Raw genomic sequence first — 24,104 nt, 5'->3', positions numbered from 1 at the left:
AGAAACTAGACAGYAAAGTTATTAAAAAACCTGAATTATTTCAGGAAGCTGGAAAGGCAAAAAGGCAATCATTGTTTCCCTGCGCATAGTACTTCATAAAGTATTCCCTCCAACTACTTGCATGTACTGTGGCATAAATCACAGCACCAAAAAAAACTAGTATTGACATATATGTCATATTTATACTAGTTTTAAGTGCTACTGGAAACATTTCTTGTTCTGTTCTCCAAACCTGAAGAAATCTCTCTGGTAGAAGAGGTCTAACTGCACTTAACTCAGGTTACCTAGTGGCTTTTCCAGTGCCAAAAAATTCAGTTTACTTGATCTCTTAAGACACAGTAGTTGTAGACAATGCCACGAACTTGCTTTTTCCTGCCGAAAGCTGGGGAAGTAAAGCTTATTTTGGAAACTGAATTTTGTCATCTTTAACTTTTATTACATTTTATATTACAATGCTAAAGGCGATTTTCAGCAGTAATGAAAAAGCAGCAATGCAAAGCAACATAGTACTGAGAGACCTTAAAACACTGGAGTGGAATAAACTAAACTAAGCAAAAACCTTTAGCACACCTCAGCTACTAAACAAAAATAGTTGCTGGGGCTCCATCAAATAGCCTTTTTTGGTCAACTAATTTAATCCAAGTCTCAGTGTTACAAAGCAAGTTACTCTTTATAAAAACAATTTAATTCCCATAACAGATTAGTGTTTTTCCTCACTTCTTCAATTTTAGTTTCATTCCTGAACATCCAAGTTATAAATCCCTTAATCGGCAATTAACCAGTAAGATCCTTTAAAAGTTTGCTGGTTAATATGTTGAATACTTCCAACATTATGTAAAGTTCTTGACTCCAACAGCAAAACATGTCATGACCTTCAAAACAGTGACTAGCAAAACCGTGAGAGTCTCCTACACAAACATAAGGATTAAAGRAAAAAAAAARRAAAAAAATTATTTCCAGTTACACTCACGTTTCCAATCAGCTTGAATACTTGGTCACCATGAACATTATAGACAGTTACAATAGTGTTCAGTGCAGCATTGCGCACTGTGTTGTCTCTGTCACCAATATGAGTTGCCATTTCTTTCAAGGCTTTCCCTGGAGTTGGCTGGCATACATTCATGCCATATGATTCAACCAGACATCCAAGCTCTTCCAAGCACTCTAGAGGAAGAAAATAACATGTGTGTACGTTGAAATTTAGAACTCCTGGGAAGAAAGCCTGATTTTTGTGCTTCTTGCACAACTTGAATATACATTGTAGAAAAGTGAGTCATGAAGATAAATTTGGTGACAGAATGGTAGTTCTCTCCCTCCCTCTTGTTAGAAATATTCAGTATGATTTACTGGATGTATAGTAAACTAAAGGCTCAAACTACTTCAACCAATAGCATTTGAAAGCTGTCGGGCATCCTTGTACCATTCTCCCAAATATCCTCCATTACCATATACGCATAACGTTACAGATATTTCACATCTAGGTAATGTAGGCCAGCCTGTTTAGCCTGGGAAAGAGAAGACTGAGGGGGGAATCTTATCAATATGTRTAAGTACCTGAAGGGAGAGTGTCAAGGGGACGGGGACAAACTCTTTTCAGTTGTCCTGTGTGGCAGGACAAGAGGCAATGGGCACAAACTGAAGCACAGGAAGTTCCACCTGAACACGTGGGGGAATTTCTTCACTGCGAGAGTGACGGAGCACTGGCACAGGTTGCCCAGAGAGGCTGTGGACTCTCCTTCTCTGGAGATCTTCAAGGCCCGCCTGGATGCAACCCTGTCTACCACGCTTAAGCAGGGAGGTTGGACTAGATGATCTCCAGAGGTCCCTTCCAACCTTATTGATTCTATGATTCTAAGCAGTTATAAGCTTGCAATGCTATATTGTACCTAGAAATTAACTTCCTGGTTACAACAGGATGAGATATTCTCAAGGTGACTAAGGAGCTCTTAGAACTACAAACATCATACCACAAATAATTTCTGAAATAAAGGTGAAGCAGACATACAACATTTCTTCTCAMAGTCCTGACCAAATTATTATCAGACTCCCTTAGTCATTTGGGCAACACTATTAAAATTCTCCCAAGTACTGTTTCACTAAGACAATGAACCTACTTAAARGCAGGCTTATAATCTGGCTGCTGATACGGAGCCAACATTAAGTTGGCTTTTCCAGGTTAAAACCAAAGCAACTTCAAAGTTCTATTGACAAGTGCATATTTTTTACTTTGAAGCTGCCCAATTCATAACGCTATTTCCCACCTGCCCGTTGTTTTGAGTTTTTGGATTTTGTCCCCTCCATGATGAACGTGAACATCTTGCTGGCTGGATATATGAGACACATCCTGTTCAAAATGGCACGTACATCCTTGCGGATAACATCTTTCGGTTCTCCTACCTAGGAGGAAGTGTAAAGTCCCCCCCCACACACACAAAAAAACATGAATAAAAAAGTAATACAGAAAGTTTTAAACAGTTTCCTGATATTGGCAATTAGTCTGAATTAGGGAAGGCAGGGTCATTTTCAGGGCAAAAACCCTCCTGGTAAGTTTCTTTTAAGGGCAAATATGCAATACATTCTGAATGAGCAGATTTCTACAGTGTTAAGATAGCATCCTGCTACATTCCTCGTGAAAAATAAGGTTCATTTCTATACAATGTACAGTACCTTTAGGATAAGATATGGGATGAAAGAGGATGCTTCATTTTCAGTAAGGTGATATTCTTCTTGACTCAGCAAATTGAAAAGCAGTTTTAGGTATTCAAGTGTTTTCATCAAAACACTTGTGTTGGTATCAAAAAAACGCAGCGTAAGCCACTTCAGGATCAGATCCAGACAGCTGATGACTCCATCTTTTTCACTCTCCAAGTGCTTGAGGTGAAAAGGAAAGAAGAGTTGTGCAAAGTGAAACACATTGCTCAAGAAAAGAGCAAGAGCAGAGAATAAGGAAAAGCTATGCCTCATGAGATAGTCTATGTTATAGGTTGATTTCTAGAGTCAAAAGTACTCATAACTTATACAGTTTTCTCAAATTTTAAGAGAAGTCTTCAGTGAACAAACTGATTTCCCCTTCTCCCAAGGGGCAGTCAATAATTTTATCATTCTCCTGAAAAGTATTTCTATATTTCTTAAGTTTTAACCTCAAAGCACAATCATCCCTGACTTCTCAGAGAAYATCTATTTGATTTTAATTGAAGCAGGTTCTTTAATGACAGAGATAATTCTATATATTGTCATTTACTACCACAATCCAGACTCACCTCAATCATAACTGCCAGTGCTTTGTTGTGGTGCTGAAAGTCTGCATGAAACATCTCATCCTGCAGCCATCTGGCCACACAACTGGACATCTGAGTTTTTAGCTGCTCAATATATTCATCACGGGGAGTAGTGAAATTCCACTTCAACACCTATAGAAGGCAGCATTTGGGACTCAAAGCAAGCAATACACTTTCTGGAAGAGTCTGCAAGTTACATCCCTCTTTATCCTACTTTAGAACGTTTTCAAAATCATCTCATCGTCAAGTAAAGGACTGCATTAGAAAAACAGAAGCAGTAGTGCTTGCTCATCTCCACTTACACAGAAAAAAACATGTTAAGTGGTTATCTTGAGGCTATTACCCCAATTAGTATAATTACTTTAAATGGTAGTTATTAAGATACAGAAAGGTCTATTCACTAGCAAGTAATCAATGAAGTACATGTTTTAAGCAACAGTATTTCCCACAGAAAGCAAGCCTGATAGAAAGGGCTGCTCAAAATGAGTATTTACACTAGATCCCAAAAATCTGAAATTAGGTCAACTATTTTCATATAACAAGTTAATACACTACAGCAGAGGAYCATCTCTTGAAGTTGTGAAGGGTTTTTTATTTTTTATTTTTTTGAACAAGAGTGTACAAACCCACAAATTTTGGAAAGCAGCAGAAAAACACTGCAGTAGAAGAGTTAAGGGCTTGTGAAAGCCAGTTGGAACAGCAGGCAACTAATCTATCCACAAGATGGATAGAGACTAGCACTTTCAAGCCGTAGCTTTTTAAATTCTGAATTCAAAAGTAAAAGAATGCACTAACATTACACTAACTTCAGTAAGTGAATATATTCAGTGTTCTCTCACCTTCAGACCTTTCTCATCTTTCATCCTCTGTTCCTTCCCATTTGGGACTATGATAAAAATAGGACCCGATTTATCATCATCTTCCTTCAGATTAGGCTTGCTTGGTACTTTCTTCCCTTGTACACCCTGAAAAAAGCAAGGTGTTAGTAGACAACACAAGACATACATATGCTTCAGTCCAAGCAATCACAAGCATCAGATACCACCCAACTTCATGCTGCTGAGGTGTACAAGAGCCAGGCAGAAGTTGGAAGAATAATGTTGATTAGAACTTTAAAAGTATGTGCTCTGCTGCTGTGGAAGCAAAACCTACTAAAGCATGTGCAATAGTATCCTGTGAAATATAACACTTCACTCAATCAGTGAGCACCAGTCACCCACACACATTCCTAAGACCCAATGTGATACCTGTTTGATAGATTTGTTCTTTGTCAGACTGGTATTGCCTTTGCTGAGGTTTGTATTAGCTTTGGACAGGCTGGCATTGCCCTTGGACATACTGCTATTAGCATCAGACTGCTGTAAATAGGCCACAAAAAAGGCTTTGTGGTTAGACCAACATTTATTCCTAAGAGTTACTATTACAGGTTTGCTATGTGTTCAGCAAAGGCATAAACTCTAACATCTGATTTTTGATAGAAGACTRTATTAACTTAGGCAAAGCTACAAATCCTTCAAGGTTTGTCCCATTCATGCCATCATGAATTTAGGCCTATATCAACTGTTTGAATTACAGCATTACTTTAGACAATGGAGGCAAGAGGACTGGAGYGAAGAGGAACAGTGTTTATTATACACATAGGACAAACTTTAAAGCTAATAGCAAAAGAATTACTGTACCGATAGAGCCTAACCACAATTAAGATGCAATCAGCTTAGGCTACTACTATACATTTAAGAAGCTTCCTTCCCTTCCTGCATTTTGTGCTACAGAACCTTTTACCCTTCATTCCATAAGGGTGATAAGAATTTCTTTGGTATATAAGGCTCAAAATTACTGTTCAAAGTATAGCATTGGAACTGCAATGGCAAGAACGAATTCTCAGCCACATCAAGTCAGCGAGGTCAAAGAGACTTAGAGCACAGAATAAGCAGCTTACAAATCTGCATTTGTGACAACACAAACTTTTTAGAACTAAATATGCTATAATAAAAAGAGTGATTAACAAGGTGATATGGGAATACTTCTCATTTAAGAGCTCAGATCAGCAAAAAGATCCTTRGTAAAAGCAGTCCCTCGGCAAGGGCTAGTTAATAAACTACAACTATTCATTTAGTAAGACTGAATTTCATATGAATGTTATCCTATAGAATCAACACACCTTAGCTTTAGAAGACGCTCCTCCTGTTTTGGCTTTTTTGGGATCAGGTTTGGATTCCATGGTATTGGACCCTGAATCTTCAGCAAGGCCTGGAGAAACAACAGACCATTTCAAAACTATAAACAAGCCCATTTTAGGTCAATACAGTTTATATAGTCAATGCACAGAAGAGAACTGTCTACAGAGACAATAACACTCATGATCGTAGAGAGGTATGAGGATTTTAGGTGCATAAAAGGAAGTTCCTTACATTGTGCGATAGCAGACAAAAGCTTTCAGAATTAAGACTATAATTAAGAATATTAATTGATATCATTCCAATTTGATAACTTGTTGCTATCAAAAAAAATTTAAAATGCACATACACACTCTACTGTCTAAAGCTGTAGTTAGACTGTCAGTTTCTTATTACCATGCAGACATCCTCAGAGAGAGGCTGACTGACAGTCATGTGGAGAAAAAAAAAGCACACCACACCCCATGTACATTTGGGGTTCCAATGTATGTTTGCAGCTGACTCAACTGAAAAAAAAAAAAAAACAGAACTGCAGACAAAATTCACTGAATCACAATTGTTTGCAACCTTAACCATGCTCAACTTCTCTTTTGCTAATCGTTTTTCTTTCACTGCTTATGTTAAAAAAAGCTTCCTCCAAAACCTTGAAGCTTACGTGTCATGACACAGATGCAAATAATCAGAGGCCTGCCTGCACACACGCACTGAAGAAAGCAATTCAAGTATTTGCAAACTTAATCAAATGGTTCTCTGTAAGGATACTTTTTCAGAATTAAAAAGTATTATATCAATACATGTTCACTTGATACTGAAATTGAGAAATCCTAAGATTTATTCATTTTTTGTTCATATATTCAAAATAGTTTTCTAACATGCGTCCACATAAAAACAAAAAAAATAAGGTGGAGATTTTTCCATGTTGACAAGGTAAATGCTCCACAGGTACCACAACCTTTGCATCTATGAAGCTGTTTTTACTAGCAGACCAGCCCACAGAGATGGCTTAAAAGAGTGTCTTTCTGAAAGTTATTCTCAAAGTAAGCTGATTCTCATCAGGCTGTTGTGGAAGCAACCTATTCTACAACAAAATACCAAAATTACTATCATCTATATACAATTGGAAGCTCTTCCCTGCCGATAACCAACTTACYATCTTGATCAAACTTAATACTACAACTTGAATCTAATCCACTAATTCCCATATTCTGTTTCTGCAAATAAAACCCTAGAGCATCAATTTTAGAGCTCATGCTCTCCAGGAAACATAATTGAACACTAAAGTGCTATTTCATCAATGCACCTTCTTTACGGAAAAGAAAACCTTTTTCTCAGTCAGAGAGGTTACCTGATGTAGGTTGAAATTTGGCTGTAGCTGCTCCCCCTACCACTCTGGAAGATGCTTTAGCAGGWGCAGCTGGTTTGGCTGGCATGTTGGCTTTGGCTTTCTCGAGCATGGCCAGTACCTGGTCTTTGGATGTTGGCTAGAAAGAAAAGTGACAAATAAAGATCATCCTATTAATACATGCCACATACAAGGAAAATAGTACTTTGAAACAAGCTATTCTCTGTTTAGCATCTTCCACGGTACTTGGAAATATCTAAAAGTATTTTTATTTTTATGTATTTTATCCTGAGATAAAACACCTTTCCATTAATTTGTCTGATAAGACCTATGAGAAATATTAGGTGAACCTCCAATTAGTTTTAGACAAACAGTCATACAAAGTTAATGGAGAGATATTAGCAGCGATTCAGTGCTCAAGGATCCATAACATACATCCAATTGCTAGAAGCAATCATAAAGATATGGCCAAAGGTATAGAGCTGGTCTACAACTGATAGAGAACTTATCTACAGGTAGATGGGTCTTTTCAGGAAGAAAAAGCAGAGTGAGTATGTATCAAGTTCCTAAAGTGATAAACCTGTAGTGGCAGTAGTCTGAGGCAGAAAAAGCTCCAACTCACAGCCTCCTGATACGAATTAGCAGCCCCACACACATGCACACACACTGTCAACAATGCAGACAAACTTGCATGACTCAAGACAATAACTATGACTATACTAACTATGTGACTGTAATGTGTCACATTATCTAGTTTTAGTGACAGCAATACCTTTAGTTTGCCAGTGGCTTTYGCCATCTTCTCAAAGCCAAGATGCATCATAAAGGATGGCAGGGCATCCTGTGCCTTCTTACGCACATCCCCATTTCGATCTTCAAGGCAGGAATAGAGGTGAGGCACACACAAAAGCAAGTCAGAAGGAACTGAACGGAGAGTAGGTAACTTCTCAGCCAGCCAACCAAGAAGCTGAAATAAAGTTCAGATAAAATTTGAATGTTCACTAATGTTTGGAATATCTAGCATAAATCACAAGAGCTTGAATAGTAGTCCTTTAGACTCTCCTACACAAAGGCAAAAACCTCCATCCTGCTACCTCCATAGGAGGAAGAAAAAAACCCAAAACAAAAAACCCTTCTAACCTTTGTTCAGACTGAAGTCCTAAATAACATCAACTTTAAAGGGGGGGGGGGGGAGGAGAGATAAAGAAGGGTGTGTTTTTTGGCAGGTGAAGGTTTTTTTTCTCAAATACAGGATGACATAACACAGCTACTTTAAATCTTGGAGTGTGATCTGGTAAGACTTCACAGGCCCTTTCTTCTTTTTGAAAGCAACATCAGAACTAAGTAGTGCAGTTGATAAGGCACACCTTATCAACCTCAAATATATCAATGCTTCCAGTTCAGTTCTGTTCTTTTCTTCACTATCATGTGGTCAATTTGAAAGAACACACACCAGCTCTTAAAAGGCTCATCAAAAATAGGCTTAAATTTTATTTGGACAGCACTGAATTTGAATTAGTTATTATGCTGGAAGACAGCTCAGTTAGCCTTGTAAGGTTTAGAAAGTTTTATGTCAGCATCAACACCAAGCCATTTGTTGTTTACTCATGTAATGATAGCTTTATATAATTTCCGTTTGTTTAGATAAACATAGCCCACAGCAAATACAGTTATACTTTGATTAAATGAACGTAAGGAGAAGTTTACATAACAGAAGCCTTTACCTCTTGTCTTAGGAAAGGGTTTTCTTTTTTGAGCTCCTCAGAGAGATCCTCGCCTTCCAGCCACTCTTTCATACCAGTTTGTTCAGCCCAGGCATTCACGGTTGCTAGTGCAGCAGCACGAACATTATTCTGTAATAAGAACAAGATTTAGGAAGAATAATCCTAAAGGTGAGTCAGAAGATCACAGCAGAAGAGGTACTAGATTCATCCTTTCAATTAAAGGAAAAGCTTTACCACATACTTCAAAGATTCTGTTTTTGTTCACTGTTTGAAAAGATCTAGGTTCCAGAAGAAGCTAATTTTAATGATACTATTGGATGCAGAAGTCACAGAAATCAGACAGTATGCTTATCTACTATCTATTTTTAAGAATCTAAAGACATCTTTAAAAGCACTTTGTACCTGCTGCCATTCAGTGATAAGGATTTGGGAGTCTAACTCACAAGAAAGCTATATAATATGGTTAGTTATTTACCTAATGGTTAAAATAGATTTAGTACATTCATAAAGCATGACCTTTGATAAAGCAAGGCAAGTGGGTTATGGACTGCTATCAGCTTCAGGGCACTCATTTATGACATATGCATCTGAAAGACAGAAGCCCCCTACTCTTGCCTAATTTCAATCTCTACCTTTTTTTCCAGCCTGACTCTAGAACAACCCCTTTTGAAGCAGCTGATGTGCAGTAAGAACTCAAAAACACTTCATAACTACAGTTCTTCAAAATGTTGACAGTACAGACATGACTATATATATACATAAAAGTATATGTATAACAGAAGACTAGACCCTTAAGTAGGCTGAATTGTTGAAGGAAGCTGCTGATGTAACAGAGCTCACTTACCTTTAGTATGTTACTTTTTCATATAAAATTCATTTAGGTATGCATCTAAACAAGAAACCAGCATTCTTGCTAATATGTTGTCTAATCTTTAAACTTTTTCTTTTTTTTGTGGGGGGGGAGGGGGGAAGCCGAGGGGGCAGGGGAAGGGCAAGCAGAGAAATCATGTGCCAGAGAGCAAATAGATGCTTATCAGGCTCTCTAAAAAGGCCTTGGTTCCCATCACCCAAATTTCATTTATCTTGATTTATGTTACAGGCTATTGGGCCTCCCTTAACTATTCAATGGTTCCAGCATTTGGACAGGCTCCTCAAATAGGAGCCCTTCTCTTCATCTTTATGAATTCTAGCAACTGGATAAACCTTGCAGTACTACAAGAAAAGTTATTACTGCAACAATACTTTAATGAGTATACAGTCCTCTGTGAACACTACAGTGTTACAAGTAGCACTAGAATTATGCATTTTTGTAATAGGATAGGATAATCACAGTTGGTCTCATCCTTAAACCATGTATTTACAGCTGAAGGGAACTTGCTATTTCTTCAGATGATTAGACTGTGAATAAAACAGAAAACAGAAGCATCTGCAATCTCAGTTCTTTAAGATTCCTAATAAAAAAAACAATTTTAACTAGGATGTTTTTTTTTCTAGCTCTAAGATCAGTTCTAGTCTTCCTATAGTTTGGGATAGGTAGATCCAGATTCATTGTCTTCTTAAATGTGACAATTGCTGCTTCACAGCTAGCATATATTCTCAATACTGTTACAAAGCTGGAATTGTAGACAGTTTGAAGCCTGCATTCTTGCAGTTCTATCAACCAGCTTTGAGCTTCAGGTAGAGGTAACAAAAGCTCCCCAGCTCAAATAAGGGGTCTCTGTTCTATTCTAAGCTTAGTTTCCCTTCCAAGAGAAGCAACTGTTAGATTTTGGGTGCTGTTCAACCATATTTTAAAGTTTATTGGTGTCAGCACCCAACGTTTTGGCAAGCATTTCTTGGCAATCTTGGCTTATCTCCAATATGAAATACCTTTATAAAGTGGTATTCAGTTATCTGTGGCAGGCAGGATTAGTCTTTCCTACTGCTGCAAACAAACATGTCAAGCCTTGTGATGTGAAAAGCAGCAAGTCTTACTGAAGTCCTCAGGTAGGATAATCTGAGGTTTTGCCCTTTCAATAAAAGGGTCAGAGAACAGATAATGCATACATTGCAAATACCAAGAATATAAACACATTAAGTGCTAGCACAGCATGCATATATTGATGGTATATACTCAAAATTAGCATATCYTGTCACTAAAGTATAATACATTTTGATTTTTCATTACCAGGCTTCATGAAAAATTACAGTTTGTAAACTAGAAACTGGCTTTTCTCACTTTTGGATATATGTGGTCCTTACAAGAAGGAAGTTCCATAGTACTGAAGCACAGGAGTAGTTTCTTTTTCCTAGATACTGATGAGAAGCTCCATCAAATCTGGAAAGGGGGAAGGGTGACCTGACACATTCACAAGCACACAGTGGCTCAGAAGCTGCCTTTGTGGACCAATACTAGTTCACATTGCATGAGCTTTGGCTTCTGACAGAACTCCTTTTAATCTCTTAGMAACTCCACTGCAATACTGAACTGGAGGGAGGGACAGACAGGACAATTCTTTCCCAATGTGTATGGCAATACAGACATAAAATTCTAGTTTCAAGCATCTTTTTCCTCTTATGGGCACCATAAAATGTGTCATGGCAGAAAACTGGTTTTTGACATATACCTTAGTCAACTTTCCAAATGGCAGCTTCTGACACTAACAAGACTTTCAGCCTGAGTCTGTTCACCTCTTACCTGTTGTTCTTCCTACTCATGTTCAGATACCTGAAGTATGCCATCTCCGATAACTGCTCGTGACTTCTGGCACAAAACATCAGCATCTGCCCAAACCTCTTTCACTCTATTTCAGATACCTCTCCTCCCCATGGTTCTAGCTTTGATTTTAACATAGTACACTGGCAAAATTAGTATCAACATTATACAAGCTTTGGTGGCAGTTCTCTTCTCAGCATGTTTCTACCTGCAGTTTGAAAGTCTCCTACATATTAATGCAGACATAAGGATGATCTGCAAACACACACCGCAATCCACACTGACACACTAAAAGAATAAAAGTTCTATTTAGTTAAATTTAACAAGTCAAATTAGTCTGAAGTGGTGTACTTTTGGCATTAGACTCACGCACACAGAGTGTCACCATTTTTCAGCTAAAAGCTAAATTAGGGCAATGACTGGGTTTATTTACAAGCAAGAGAACATATGTCAAGCAGAATATACACTCAGACAGACGTTCGTATTTGGATTACAAGCCGTGACTTAGGTAAGAACTTGTCCAAAAGTTTTGTAAGCTTCCAATTAAGTTTTATTTACCATTCACTCCTCAAAAGCAAGCCCAAATAGTAATAGTTATTCTCAGGCATAGCTCAGACAGCAAACTGCAAAAAGGAAAGGCCTTTATTAGTATCCTACCTTACTATCCCCAAGGACTGTGATGATGGGAATACCCAGATTTTTCACATGCTGTTTGATATTTGGGCCCATTGCTGTTGCTAGTTGCTGGAGAATGTTCAGTGTTTGTTGCACCTGCACATAAATAAAGGGTTTTGAATAAACTACTCTTAATCTTGCTCAAAGCTCCAAAGTTTTTTTTTTTTTTTTTTTTTTGGGGGGGGGGGAGCAACATTGTTGTATGTTTGGGTTTTTACTTTAGAGTGCCTGCTCAATGATATTTATTCTAGCCCTTGAATTCATCACACAGGCAAAATTTATTTCTCTACATTAAAAGTAGATTCAAATTAAGGTCCATTAAAAATACTTTTAAAAAGTACTCGTCACTTTTGTCACAAGCAGAGCAACTACTCAAGCTTGAGGCAGAAAGGGGTTGCTTTTTTTTTAAAAAAGTTTGATTACATTATATCTAGACTACAGAAGCCGACTACCCTTTCGTGAAGGCATTTCTACAACACAACACAAAGGCAAACTTTTACAAAAAGCAGGCAAGCATGTAATCTGGAAACACAGTTCACTGGCTTCAAAYTGTTGATTTCATGACAAATATTTCAATTAATGATAGATGCGAGTCCTAAGCAAGATTCAGAATTCAAAAATATCTTGTCTTCAATTCTAAGCCGAAAGTGACTGGAATAAGATTGAGTAACATACCAAGATTTTATTGGAATCATTAAGACGACTCTTCAAAGCACCTGGAAGTTCTCCTATGTTTGGCTGTATGAATTTAGCATCATTAATGATGCTTGTCACTTCATCAAGACCTTCCTTCCGGATCTTCCAGTTTTTGTCCCCAATTTTAGACACCAGTTCAGCTGTGATCTTATCACTGCAAAAGAAAAGCAAATAGTACGTTTTCCTAAATTTTGTCTCTTAAATATTAGAGTCATGCTTTAAGAACATGGTATTGTGCAAAGAAGTGCTGATAAATACAGTCTGGGATTTTATGTTGCACCAAAAGTACATCTTCAGTTTGTAGAATCCAAACCTACCCAATATCTGTTCTTGGCAAGAGATCCACAACATCATTCCCTACATCCTCCTGTTCTTCTTCCTCAACATCATCTGCGCTGGCCCCGCTGTGCCTAGAAATGCCACGAGTTGGGGCTGGTGCTGTCTGCCCTTGCATCTGCAAGCCATACAAAATCAGAAACAGAGTTAAGATTTTTTAATTTGATACTAAAAAAAATGTGACATGAACAATATAAATATGCTATTACGGGGCAACAGACATTTTAAAATATTACTCCAGAAGAACRGAAACTTGTTGAAGGTTATCATGAAAAAAGTGACTACTATTGACATAGTATTTTATATAAGAGTTTGCACCTACTTTGGTGAATAACCTTCCAAAATCTACTTCACTTACAAAAATAGTTTAGACTACAATTTTACTACAGATTCCAGTTACTGAAGCTTCCACATAKCATGATACTTGGTTTCAAGAGTACTATACTTCTTACCTTCTCAAATTCTGCATCTATCTGGGACAGAAGGGCTGGCTTCTCATCCTCAAAAAACATTCGCAAAGGAGGCCCCACATAAAGATACATGACTCCCAGCAACGTAATGGCAGAGGTCCTTACAGCCTTCCAGAAACAGGACAAACACACTTAGTCTTCAGATTAAGGACTAATAAAAATTCAGGCCTAAAATCCTAAATTTACTCACTGGATTAGTGGCAGCAAGAGCTGTCTTCACATTACTGATGAAAGCTTTGACGTTCAGTCTACAGAGAGGAAGAAGAGAAAAAAAGAAAGTCACAGAGTAAAAAAAGACTTCTCCATGAAATGCAATGCAGGAAGCACCAAACTGAGAAAAATCCCCAAGAGAGTAGACAGACTCATACAAACAACTTAAAAGTAGCAGATACTAGCAGCTGTAAAATAATATCACAAGTACAGTATAGACAGTAGCTATTTAAATAATTACAGAAAGATCAGTTTTGGGGAATAATCTACTATGTAAATCCAGAAAACATACAATAGTTTACATTGAAGACTATTAGTACTGTGGCTGAAGAGCTTCTTACTCTATATCACTCACATGACTGCTAGGACTCAAATCCTGAGGGATAAGTCTAATTTCAGGCACCTATCACACAGCTGTATAACAAAAAGATACACTTTTTCATTAATTTGTATCAGCATCTCCCAGAAAAAGGCACAAATTTCTTCAAAGACTATTTTAAAACACAAGGACATGAACGTTATTACTGAATCTCCTGTATCACCTCAGAATTCAGTACAAGACCAAACAGACGGGCAGTCATGGAAGCTTCCTTTGTGTCCCTACACAAGAAAAGATGAGCGAAGCCCCAAACACTGCTGTTCTGGTAACACATCCACACAAGACAACAACAACCTTGGTGTAAATGTATCTTTTTTTAAAAAAAAAAAAAAATACATTAACATATAAAACTTCATTGAAAATAATTTACCAGACTTCAGCAATGTGACTATCCATTTAACAATAGCAAAACAACTCCAACACACATAGCAACTATCCAAGCAGTCAAATGAATTAGTATTCAAAAACCTTACTGCTCAGAAATATTATTCTCATGAGTAAACTATCCATTACTGTATCACATACACTTAACCACAATTAAGAGACTGTTGCTTTGGGGTGAGGTGGCAGGCAAAAAAGGAATGTTATCCTGGTTCTTACAAGGAGTCCATTTTTTTCCTCCCCTCATGGCTAACAAAATAGCAATTATTGCATCTGGAGCTAAGGTATCACCCACTGTCAGCCTCAATCTCTCCCTAGAATAATAAACATGCTGGTATGTACTTTTCTGTGTGTGTTTGTTCTGCTTTGTTTTTAACCATAAAAATAGTGATTCACTAGGGTGCAAGTATACTCAAGTAGAATGAAGATTATTTGTCCATCCCACATCTTTTAAATATAAAGTATAAGGCACTTCAGAGAAGGCACAGTGATGAATAAAGCATCCAGTAATAGGGTAATAATAGATACAAAATCCTGTTACTAATGTTAATACTTCTGTTTATATGTTAACACCTAGAAGAACACCTGAAAGGGCAACATCAGAGTTTGAGGAACAGAAGTTCAAATACACTTGTAGTTACACTGTTCAAGACCAATTTAACACAGAAGAATAGACTCTGTGTCCTAGATTAGAAACATTTTCATTCAAGCTTCTCTTGGCATTATACTCAAAAAGCTTACCCAGTAAAGCCAAACTCTTTAATTGCATTTGAGAGCCAGTTCAAAGTTTCTGATTGGTTTTTAGGATTCTTTTGAGCAAAAGCCATAGCCACAACCTGGAACAGAAGAGAATAAATGTGAATTTCCACTGACACAGATGACAAAGCACTGCAACAGAGGAATGAGAACATCTGCTCAGACAGGGCAGTGCAATAAAAAAAAAAAAAAAACGACAGCTAGAACAATATGCAAGGAAAAATTTGTTATGCCAGTTATAGAATACAACTTCAACTGAAGTAAAACCTAAGTTATGAGAGTACCAAAAGGCAGCCAGAGATACTGGCATGACAGATGTCTACCTGCTTTGACAATATTGAAAGAAATCACTGATCTCTTACTCTTTATTTCCTCTTTTAGAGTAACTTCTACTTAACTTCTGCCTCAAGAGGTATCTGGAGAGCAAACAAATCATTGTTTTAGCCAGAACAGCTAAATATAGAAGTTTTATATATATAATATATAAATCTATATTATACATATAAAAATAAAATAGAGGTACACACAGAAAACTAAAGGTTGAGGTTTTATTCCTGACTCAAAGAACACCCTAAGTAATATTTCTGTCTTCATTTACTGGAAGAGCACTGTTCCCATTTATTCACCTGTTCAGCAGTCCATGGCAACTGACATGCCTCTGCTATTGCTGTCATGGCTTCTTTTGCATTACTCCCACATTTCACATCACCAACCTTGTCTACAAGACCATCTAACACAATTTGTGCTGATGTTTTGGAGAAGTTTCCTTTCTGTGCAATCAGTGCAACTATATGAAGTTTCATCTGCATCACCTGCAAGAAACATGTATTTTTTTTTTTACAGAATATCACAAAGAGCAAGGAAGTTACTCATGTTTTAATACATTTTTTTCTTCAACTGGTGTCTTCTTAAGTCCCAACTCTAAGCAGAAATAAAAACTAATTTCAGAATTTATATTGTAATTGACTACAGATAGCACAGTGACCACAACTGCAGGACTGCTAGCAGTGATATATATGCAACTCTTTTTTCAGTTGGGAAAATAGCTTAGCTTAGCTTAAGTAACACAAATAGACCATTAGTTACTGAAGGATAGCTTATTACCTGAAAATTGGTTTCCTTCCAGCCAGGTTTCCTGGCAAGCATTCTTACTAGAGCCTGGCAAGGCATTTCACTTCTCTCCATCAGCTCTACAGTCTTAAGGATAAATATTTAAGTTAGCCAGTAGTTCACAAACTGTACACAAAATAAAGAACAAAAACATCCCACCAATGAAATACAAGTTACCTCAACTATTCTGTAAATATATTCTTAATACTGAACAAAAATGCAGAATTTAGAGCCATGATCAGACAGTGAAATTCTGAACACAGTAAAAATTTATCTGAAGAGCCTTACTACAAGGCTCTATTTATTTATTTATTTAAATAAGTAGCCCATTTTACAGGTATTGAGTCAACATTTAAAGAAAGCCATCTACATTGCTACAATTTGTCTATTCATTAAAAAGTGTACTTCCAAGCAACCATCAATCATTTCAGCGCTAGGAATTCAAAACTTAAAGTTAAGGTAATTAAGAGACAAAGTCTACTGGACACTTTCACATTAGAATGCTGACTATGTAACAAAGATTAAGCCTAAATGTTACCTGAATTACTTCTGTKTTATTAGATTTTTGCATTCCAAAAAAAATGCATTCCAGTGAAACCATAACATCTTTACATTTGAATAAAGCTATTCTGACTTTTGCATCAGCATTTCAGTGTAGTTGGTCATGGTTTCAGAAACATGATTTCAGCTAGTTGCCCCCCCTCCTACACTGAATATTAAAACTCAATAGTAACTGCAATGCAGTGTTCTAACTATTTGTACATCTAGAGTTGACGCCTTTTTGAATGTGAACTCTCAAAGGTCTTATAACACATACTATGGGAAGAAAGCCAGGCTTGAGATTATAGTTGCTTATGATTCATGATGCTCACGTTGTTTGTGACACATGACGCACTACTAATACTGAAGCACTCATTACCAGCTGTGAAGATGAATGGTCTCGCCATCAGTCAAAACTGAAATTTTAGTATTATATCAGTTACTGCCTAATATGCAACCAGCATACAAGTATTTTTGCCCAGTTCATTGAATGAAAAAATCAAAAAAAAAAGTTATCTTTGGCACTAAGTTTTAGAACTAGTGACTTAACATTTTAGAGAGCTCCATGCCTCCTCAATCAACATGTAAGTACATCAGACCAAAAAAGAAAAAAACAAACAACCCCTCCCCCCCCAAATACCTACACTAAACTAAAAGACTAATTCCACTATCTTTGTGGCATAAGAGCTGGTTTAAACCACATAAGCCATGCACTGTTTACTCCTACTGAAGTGGCTTGCTGGCAGACCACTGTATCAGTATGTCTTTTAAAAGAACTACCAATTCTAAAAAGCTGAAGGGGAAAAAAATTGCTCTCTCTTTCCCCCTCACATGTCTTATCTACTACTACAAGCTTACCTTCTGAAACTCCTCCATGCAGGCAAGCCTCTCTTTCCAGTTACCACTGTCCAACTGCTGGATACAAGAAGCTGGGAGGACAGCAGCAGCTTTCTCTTCACACACTTCCATCTGCAGAAAGATCAGAACAAGGTTAACACCTTGCAGGCTCACTTAGACAGGGACAGCAGCCTTAAGGACAGATGATATGCTGAAATGACCTTTTCCTGTGGCTCACTTACAAGATATAAGTGATCTCATAGAATGAACTGTTTTGTGTTGTAGGTTGAAAGTTTTTGTATGAGTTAGTTTATAAATTTGAAAAGCTGCTACTGTTAAATCATACAAAAGGACACTGCACAAGAAATTATCCTGTAAAAGTATGATCAGTTACATTACAGAGACGGTCTAAAATAATTCTGGGAAGCCATTATCTATGTTTAGAATTGAACAAGTGTAGACTAAAATCTACAAAACAATTTTTTAATATAAAAATAATTTATAAATTTCAATTTTATGAAATATATATGAAAAATATTCCCAGCAATGAACCAGTAATTAGTAAGGGAGTTATGCCTTCTTCCTATCTTCTGCAGTAATTTAAAAGAAATGAAGAACTCAAGTTGTTTTAGTAAATGAAACATTACAAAAGCTTCCCTTGTTTCACTAGTGTCTGTACCACCCTCAGAGACTATATATTCATTCTTCACTACATAGAGATATGAATACTTTCCATTAAGTATCTAGTTTACACTAAGACACTTCAAATATAATTGGCAATTCAAAATATTTACAGATAGATATAGCAAGGTAATAGTCAAAACTTGAAAGCTTTTTGTGGCTGTTTGACCCATAAATAGCTTAGCTTACTTGGTTCCATACCAAGAGGATGCAGGAAAAAGGTAGGAACCTACAAGTGTCTAATCTATACCTATAAGCCAGATGCATAATTCAAATGCTTTTTTGAAGTGTAACTTCATCTGAACAGCATAGAAGAGGCTCAAATTAGTTCATTTAATTATTAATGTATTCTACTGTAGATTTCAAAGTAAACTCCACAAYATTTTCAGGCTTTTAACACCAGACACCCACAGCAAGTCATGCATTCTGAACTACAATTAAACCATCTTTTTTTTAAATCTATTGCTAGTATAGAGAAAACATTGCAATCCTCATTACATCTGCATGATTTATTGCTTACTGTCTTTGTATGGCCTAGTACAGACAACACCTGAAGAAGAGGCATATTTACAAGACAATCAAAAATCAAGTTTCTAAGTTATTCTTTATGTAAATGCGTTGGTTTACCTTGTCTCATGAATACCTCCAATTTGGGGGGGGGAAAGAGGAGGGAGGAATCTGTAATAGCTCAATAACCGATTAACTAAAACTACTTATATGCAGCACTCCCTATTTCATAAATACCAGAATACTTACTGAGAGCTCTGATTCAAATATCTCTTTGGTCTCAGGACCCTTCTTGCCTTTAGCCCCAGGACCTCCCATACCAGCAGCTGCAGCTGGTTTGCCTTTCTTGGGCAGACCCCCAGACTAGAAAGGAAACAGAATTTAGTCAGGATCAAACAGGCCTCTAGTTCACCAGACACCAAAAGAACTGTTATTTTTCCACATTTCTACATTACAATATCAAAAAATACATCTGGTAGACTTATCTCTCTAGTACCATCGTTACTACAGGCAAAGTAGTAATCTTCTGCAACAGCTTATTTAACTCATACTTTGCTTTCAGATTACTAGATGCTAGAAACCAAGTAAAGTAACAGGACACAAGACAAAGATTAAAATGGGGAAAAAATTACGCGTTTAGAAAGGTTGAGGAAATAAGTCCATTCACGCAACTTCCTTTAGATACTGACTGCGTGTTAATCTTGTGATTAACAGTCTAGAAAGAGATCCCAGAGTACTAGTAGATCRTAATAAAAAAATAAAGAAAAAAAAGATCTGTTCTACTATTCACTTCTTTTTCCCAGGCAGAGGGTGGGGGGGAAATAGGATATTATAAAATACTATAGTACTGCCTAGGTCATTTTTTTAAATCCAAACAATCATTTTAAAATAATACAAACTAGTGGTTTAAACAACTTATGATAGCAAACTAAAATAGCACTGCAGAAAATACTTAACACACACATAGTAGTCTTGCTATTAAAGAAAAAAGAAAAGTTTAGTCAAATACTACTATATCATTGCAAAAAGACATTAACATCAGCATATCTGAGGTTCCTCTGAACACCTCCAACAGTCTATTGTATTTCAGTATCAAAACCTGGTATTAAGTGTAAGCAACAAAACAGTCTAGATGATAAAAATTAAGCTTTTATCAAGTACTTTGAGAAAGTCCCAAGTTCTTTTTGTTGCTGGGCTCACCTACTACTATAGAAGAACAACTTAATCACAGCAATTGCTGGATAGAAGTTTGACAGACTAGCTTTGATCTTCCAGAACTAGCTACGCTATGCAATCATTTGCCAGACAACCTCTTGGCAGTTGCTCTTACCTTCACAGCAGGTGCTTTTTTCAGTGGCCCTGGTTTGGCTGCTGCATCTTTTGTTTCTTTATCTCCAGCAGCCCCTAAGAGAACAGGGGCCTTTCCAGGAGCAGGCTTGCCTTCTTTTTTATCAGCTGTTCCTGCTATCTTTTTACCGTAAGTCAGCTCCACCTTTTCAGCACATTCTTTGATCTGACAAACAGGAATTAGGAGGAAGGGAAAGAGAGAAAGCAACTGGTTTTAGTTACCACAATTGGATGYATAAGTAACTCATCAGTGCTTGCTTCAACAGCAATGGTTCAAGCTTTACTACTCCAGAGAACAGATAGTTTCAAGCTGCTTAGCTGACAAAATTTTGTCATCCTGTATTACTTACAGTAGTAATGTTAACAAGTCATTGGCTTTAGTTGTCACTGTAATGCTACAATAATTTTCTTGGCTCAAAATGGAGTTCATTTACACACAGAAAAACCATTAAGACAACCTCCCCTCCACACACATCTCTGTTTATGAGGTATTTAGGGGATATTTAGGGATGCTCTAAAGACCAATTCTTAGCACATTACTATCATCCAGTAAACAAATTCATTGGCATACACAAAACATGAAAACTCAGTGCTGGAAAGTAAATCTTAAATATCAAATCCTATCTCATAATACAGAATTTGGCCATACAGTTGTGACCTAAATCCCTGTAAATTTTGATTTAGGCAGAGAAGGAATGTGTTGGGGGAGGAGGTGGGAGGGGAAAAAGGGAGGGAAATTGTTCATTTAAAAATCACAGAAAAATGAAGCCTTGAAGACAAACACTTTACATTATACTGCAGCATTACAGCACTTATAACAACAAACTTACCCGATCAAGTTTTAGTTTGTCTACATCTGCTAGAAAAGGGTTCACAGCTTTCTCTCCAGCCACTTTCAAGGCTGTGCCTAATGCTTCAAATCCAGCATCTCTTACTTCAGGGGCAGAATCATTGATATGCTGCAGAGAAAGACAACTTGTATCACATGATTTGCAGCTCACATCTAGCTGAGATTTTTAAAATAATTTTCAGCATAAGGATCTTTTATTCTCTCCCTTAAAACAAAAAAAAAAAAAAAAAAAAAAAAAGAAAGAAAAAGCCACAGCTATTACAAAATAATCCCTAATATTCCACTACAGAAGAAGGTTATTTCTCCATGTCCACTTTCCTTCACACTTAGGTCTGATCAATTCTACTATTTTCCAGACAGTCAGTTTCACAATTTTGGATCTTTCATACAAGGAAAAGATAAATACTCATGCTTTAAGAAAGAGATACTGCAATATCATGGAAGTTTATATCCAGTTTGAAGTTCTGCAATCTTTTTCAAAACTCCCATTTTTGAAGCCAGAGAAACTTCCCATAAGAAGCAAATAGCTATTTTGTAATGAAAGTAGTAAACATTACTACGGCTTGCAATGATAAATGCTGTAATGTACTTGCAGCTCATAAAAATCAATGATAATCCTTTTATTCATGGCAAATTATCTGTAACATTGCAATAAATGTTTGCTAGGAGTGTCTGTAAGAAGTGATACAACCTTCAGAAGTTCAATCCTCACAAATCATTGCCTTAGCTTATTATAAACTTAGCAAGTCCTCAGTTTTCAGAGACAGTTGAGAAAAAGGAGACTAAGCTATTTCCATGACTGACAGTGATCTTCAAGTCTGAGTCACTCAAAACAGACACTGATGCATAGGCAGCACAGCACAGAACAACTCATTACTCCTTTCACTATCAGGGCTTTCTCCCAAACCAATCCAACACTTCATAACAGTAAGGCAAAGTTGGTGCTAGAGAAGTACCAACTCCTCCTGCTTTACCTTGAGAAGTGCAGCACAGAAGGGTTTTAACAGGCTTTTTGGCAGAGTAGAAGGTGTGCAGTGACGGAAGCTTCTTGCAATGAAAAGGGATGTTTGCTGCTTAATCGTTGGGTTTTTGTTGTCCATCACTGCTAACACATCTTCACTTATATTCTGCAGTGTGGTCTACAGTGTTAGATAGAGAATTTAATAGTTTTGGTGAAGAACAGAAGATCAAAATTTGAGACAAATTCTGAGACAACGGAAAACACTGTCACTTTCTTACTTACTGTAAGAAAAATTGCATCTATGGCCTCCTGCAGTGCCTGCACTACCTGAGGCTTCTTCTCTTTAAATTTCTCCAAGATTGTTGGGACAACCTATAGAAGACAAAGAAATGGGTGAGGGGCTTGTCAAACCATTCTTCATTAACATAATTGGAAAGCTTCAGAGTTTGTCCCCTGATATTGTTTAAACAAACAAATAATCCAAATAACATCTCTTCTGCTCCATCTAGGGATACACAACAGTAGTATGAACTAGCCTGTTCCAGGGGATCTCCAATGTTATATTAATTCCAGTCAACCTGTTACCAAATACACTTTTTAGGCAATTTCATAGCAAAGCTAATCAAAAGCCAGATATACAAGTTCACATAATTACAGACAAGTACCCTGGATTTGCCAGTATGGAACACAAAGCAATACAATATAAATTAAATAATTTCACAGTACAGAGTACTGTGCACTTATACTACAAGGATCCAAGAAGGCATATAACTTGCCCCCTCTTTCCCAGCTTCCTGACAGATCACTGAGACACTCCTGCTTGGCTCAGAACTGACAAGACCATGGTTGTAAAGCAAGCTGAATCCTTCTAAGTACAATATTTTACAGATGTACCAAATTGAAAAAGTACACTTGACATTACCCTATGCCATGCTGAAATTTCACAGTGATTTATATTCGATATAGCTGCTCAGTCACTCACTACTGTAAGAGATTAGCTGACATTTTCATGAACCAGTAACATGAGCAGCACCATCTAACTATGGTCACTATAACCTACATGCTTAGTACTATAACAATAAAAATTTCTGTCAAGCAGACATTGACACGTTGAGCCAAGAACAGCCTGTTTAAATGTGAAAAGTTTTTTTTTGAAGATTTTGCAAACATAATGCAGTCCATAATTTAGAAGCTGTCAGATTCCTTACAGAAGTGATAAGAGTTTACATAATGCAGAATACATTATCCACACATAACATTTTCTACTCAAGCTGACTACAAGATCTCAGCTCACTGTGACAAACGGCAACCTGGGCTCAGCTTATAACCTTTGCTGGGTCAGAGCTTGCAAATTACCTTTCATAGAGCCTTTACCAGTCTAAAAACTTCAGTTAATACAGAGTGTGACACCACAGGCTACTGCAGTCAAATCTGAATTCCTTCAGCTTCATAGATATTTAAAAAACAAAACATAACACAGCATTGTAAGAGCTGTCCTGCACTGCTAAATATAGTCTTGCAGTTGTTAGTTTCAGTAAAGGAATGAACAGTTCTGTATTTAACTCTAGTATACTTTAAACTATATACAATAATACTAGCAATAGATTTTTATGGCTATTTCAAATGCTTCCTCTCAGGAGTCTACATCTACCTCACTAGTAAATAAAAATCGGACATGCAAACAACCCAAATCAACTGGCAAAATGAGTGCTAAGATTATGCAATTCAAGGCTGCCATTACAGCTTAAAGGAGGGGAAAAAAAAAAGAAAAAAGAAAAAAGAAAAAAAAGATATTTTCTCATCTCCATCTGGTCTGCAACCATGGAGCTATAGCTTTATTTCAGAAGCTCAGCTATTTCAATATCAACTCAATAGCTATAACGGTTAACTTTTAAAACACAAACCCAATGCAAACAGATGTAATAATGCTCCTTATAACTACAGCCAGTTTTCAGATGAAAGAGACTTTGTCCAAACTGTTGTTCAGTCAGAATCCTGTAGACTCGAATGTTTCTGAGGCAGTGAGATTTGGTACCATTCCAACCAGTTATAAAATACAATGCAACAGCAGCCAGGCACATCAGTTCTCTTTGCCTCCAGCTCACTCTCACTTATCACAAGAAAAATTAAGGTTGAATAGCTTAAAAAAACA

At 37.0% G+C, this 24,104-nt stretch overlaps 1 protein-coding gene across 4 annotated transcripts in view; it reads right to left on the bottom strand.

Annotated features, from left to right (window-relative positions):
- The window catches only part of CKAP5 (cytoskeleton associated protein 5), a 53,522-nt gene that overhangs the window by 11,788 nt on the left and 17,630 nt on the right, over positions 1-24,104 (bottom strand). For 3 of the 4 annotated variants that reach the window (XM_085306076.1, XM_085306089.1, XM_085306081.1), the window contains exons 10-32: positions 22,235-22,324; positions 21,966-22,130; positions 20,972-21,100; positions 20,125-20,307; positions 19,044-19,157; positions 17,628-17,738; positions 16,224-16,316; positions 15,746-15,931; positions 15,105-15,199; positions 13,584-13,641; positions 13,376-13,501; positions 12,905-13,041; positions 12,567-12,741; positions 11,874-11,987; positions 8,522-8,650; positions 7,570-7,764; positions 6,801-6,936; positions 5,440-5,528; positions 4,118-4,243; positions 3,261-3,410; positions 2,668-2,871; positions 2,262-2,397; positions 971-1,164 (exon numbers count right to left, since the gene is read on the bottom strand). In XM_085306076.1, the coding sequence (XP_085162202.1) occupies positions 971-1,164; positions 2,262-2,397; positions 2,668-2,871; positions 3,261-3,410; positions 4,118-4,243; positions 5,440-5,528; positions 6,801-6,936; positions 7,570-7,764; positions 8,522-8,650; positions 11,874-11,987; positions 12,567-12,741; positions 12,905-13,041; positions 13,376-13,501; positions 13,584-13,641; positions 15,105-15,199; positions 15,746-15,931; positions 16,224-16,316; positions 17,628-17,738; positions 19,044-19,157; positions 20,125-20,307; positions 20,972-21,100; positions 21,966-22,130; positions 22,235-22,324 (3,135 nt within the window). Of the gene's footprint in view, positions 1-970; positions 1,165-2,261; positions 2,398-2,667; positions 2,872-3,260; positions 3,411-4,117; positions 4,244-4,525; positions 4,637-5,439; positions 5,529-6,800; positions 6,937-7,569; positions 7,765-8,521; positions 8,651-11,873; positions 11,988-12,566; positions 12,742-12,904; positions 13,042-13,375; positions 13,502-13,583; positions 13,642-15,104; positions 15,200-15,745; positions 15,932-16,223; positions 16,317-17,627; positions 17,739-19,043; positions 19,158-20,124; positions 20,308-20,971; positions 21,101-21,965; positions 22,131-22,234; positions 22,325-24,104 lie in introns of all 4 variants that reach the window. The other variant, XM_085306098.1, reaches the window with a different exon arrangement.

The sequence above is a fragment of the Rhea americana genome, unplaced genomic scaffold, assembly GCF_003343005.1.
Source record: "Rhea americana isolate MKP2758 unplaced genomic scaffold, rheAme1 scaffold_102, whole genome shotgun sequence".
Classification (NCBI taxonomy): Eukaryota; Metazoa; Chordata; class Aves; order Rheiformes; family Rheidae; genus Rhea; species Rhea americana.
This window is presented reverse-complemented; position numbering and strand designations above follow the sequence as displayed.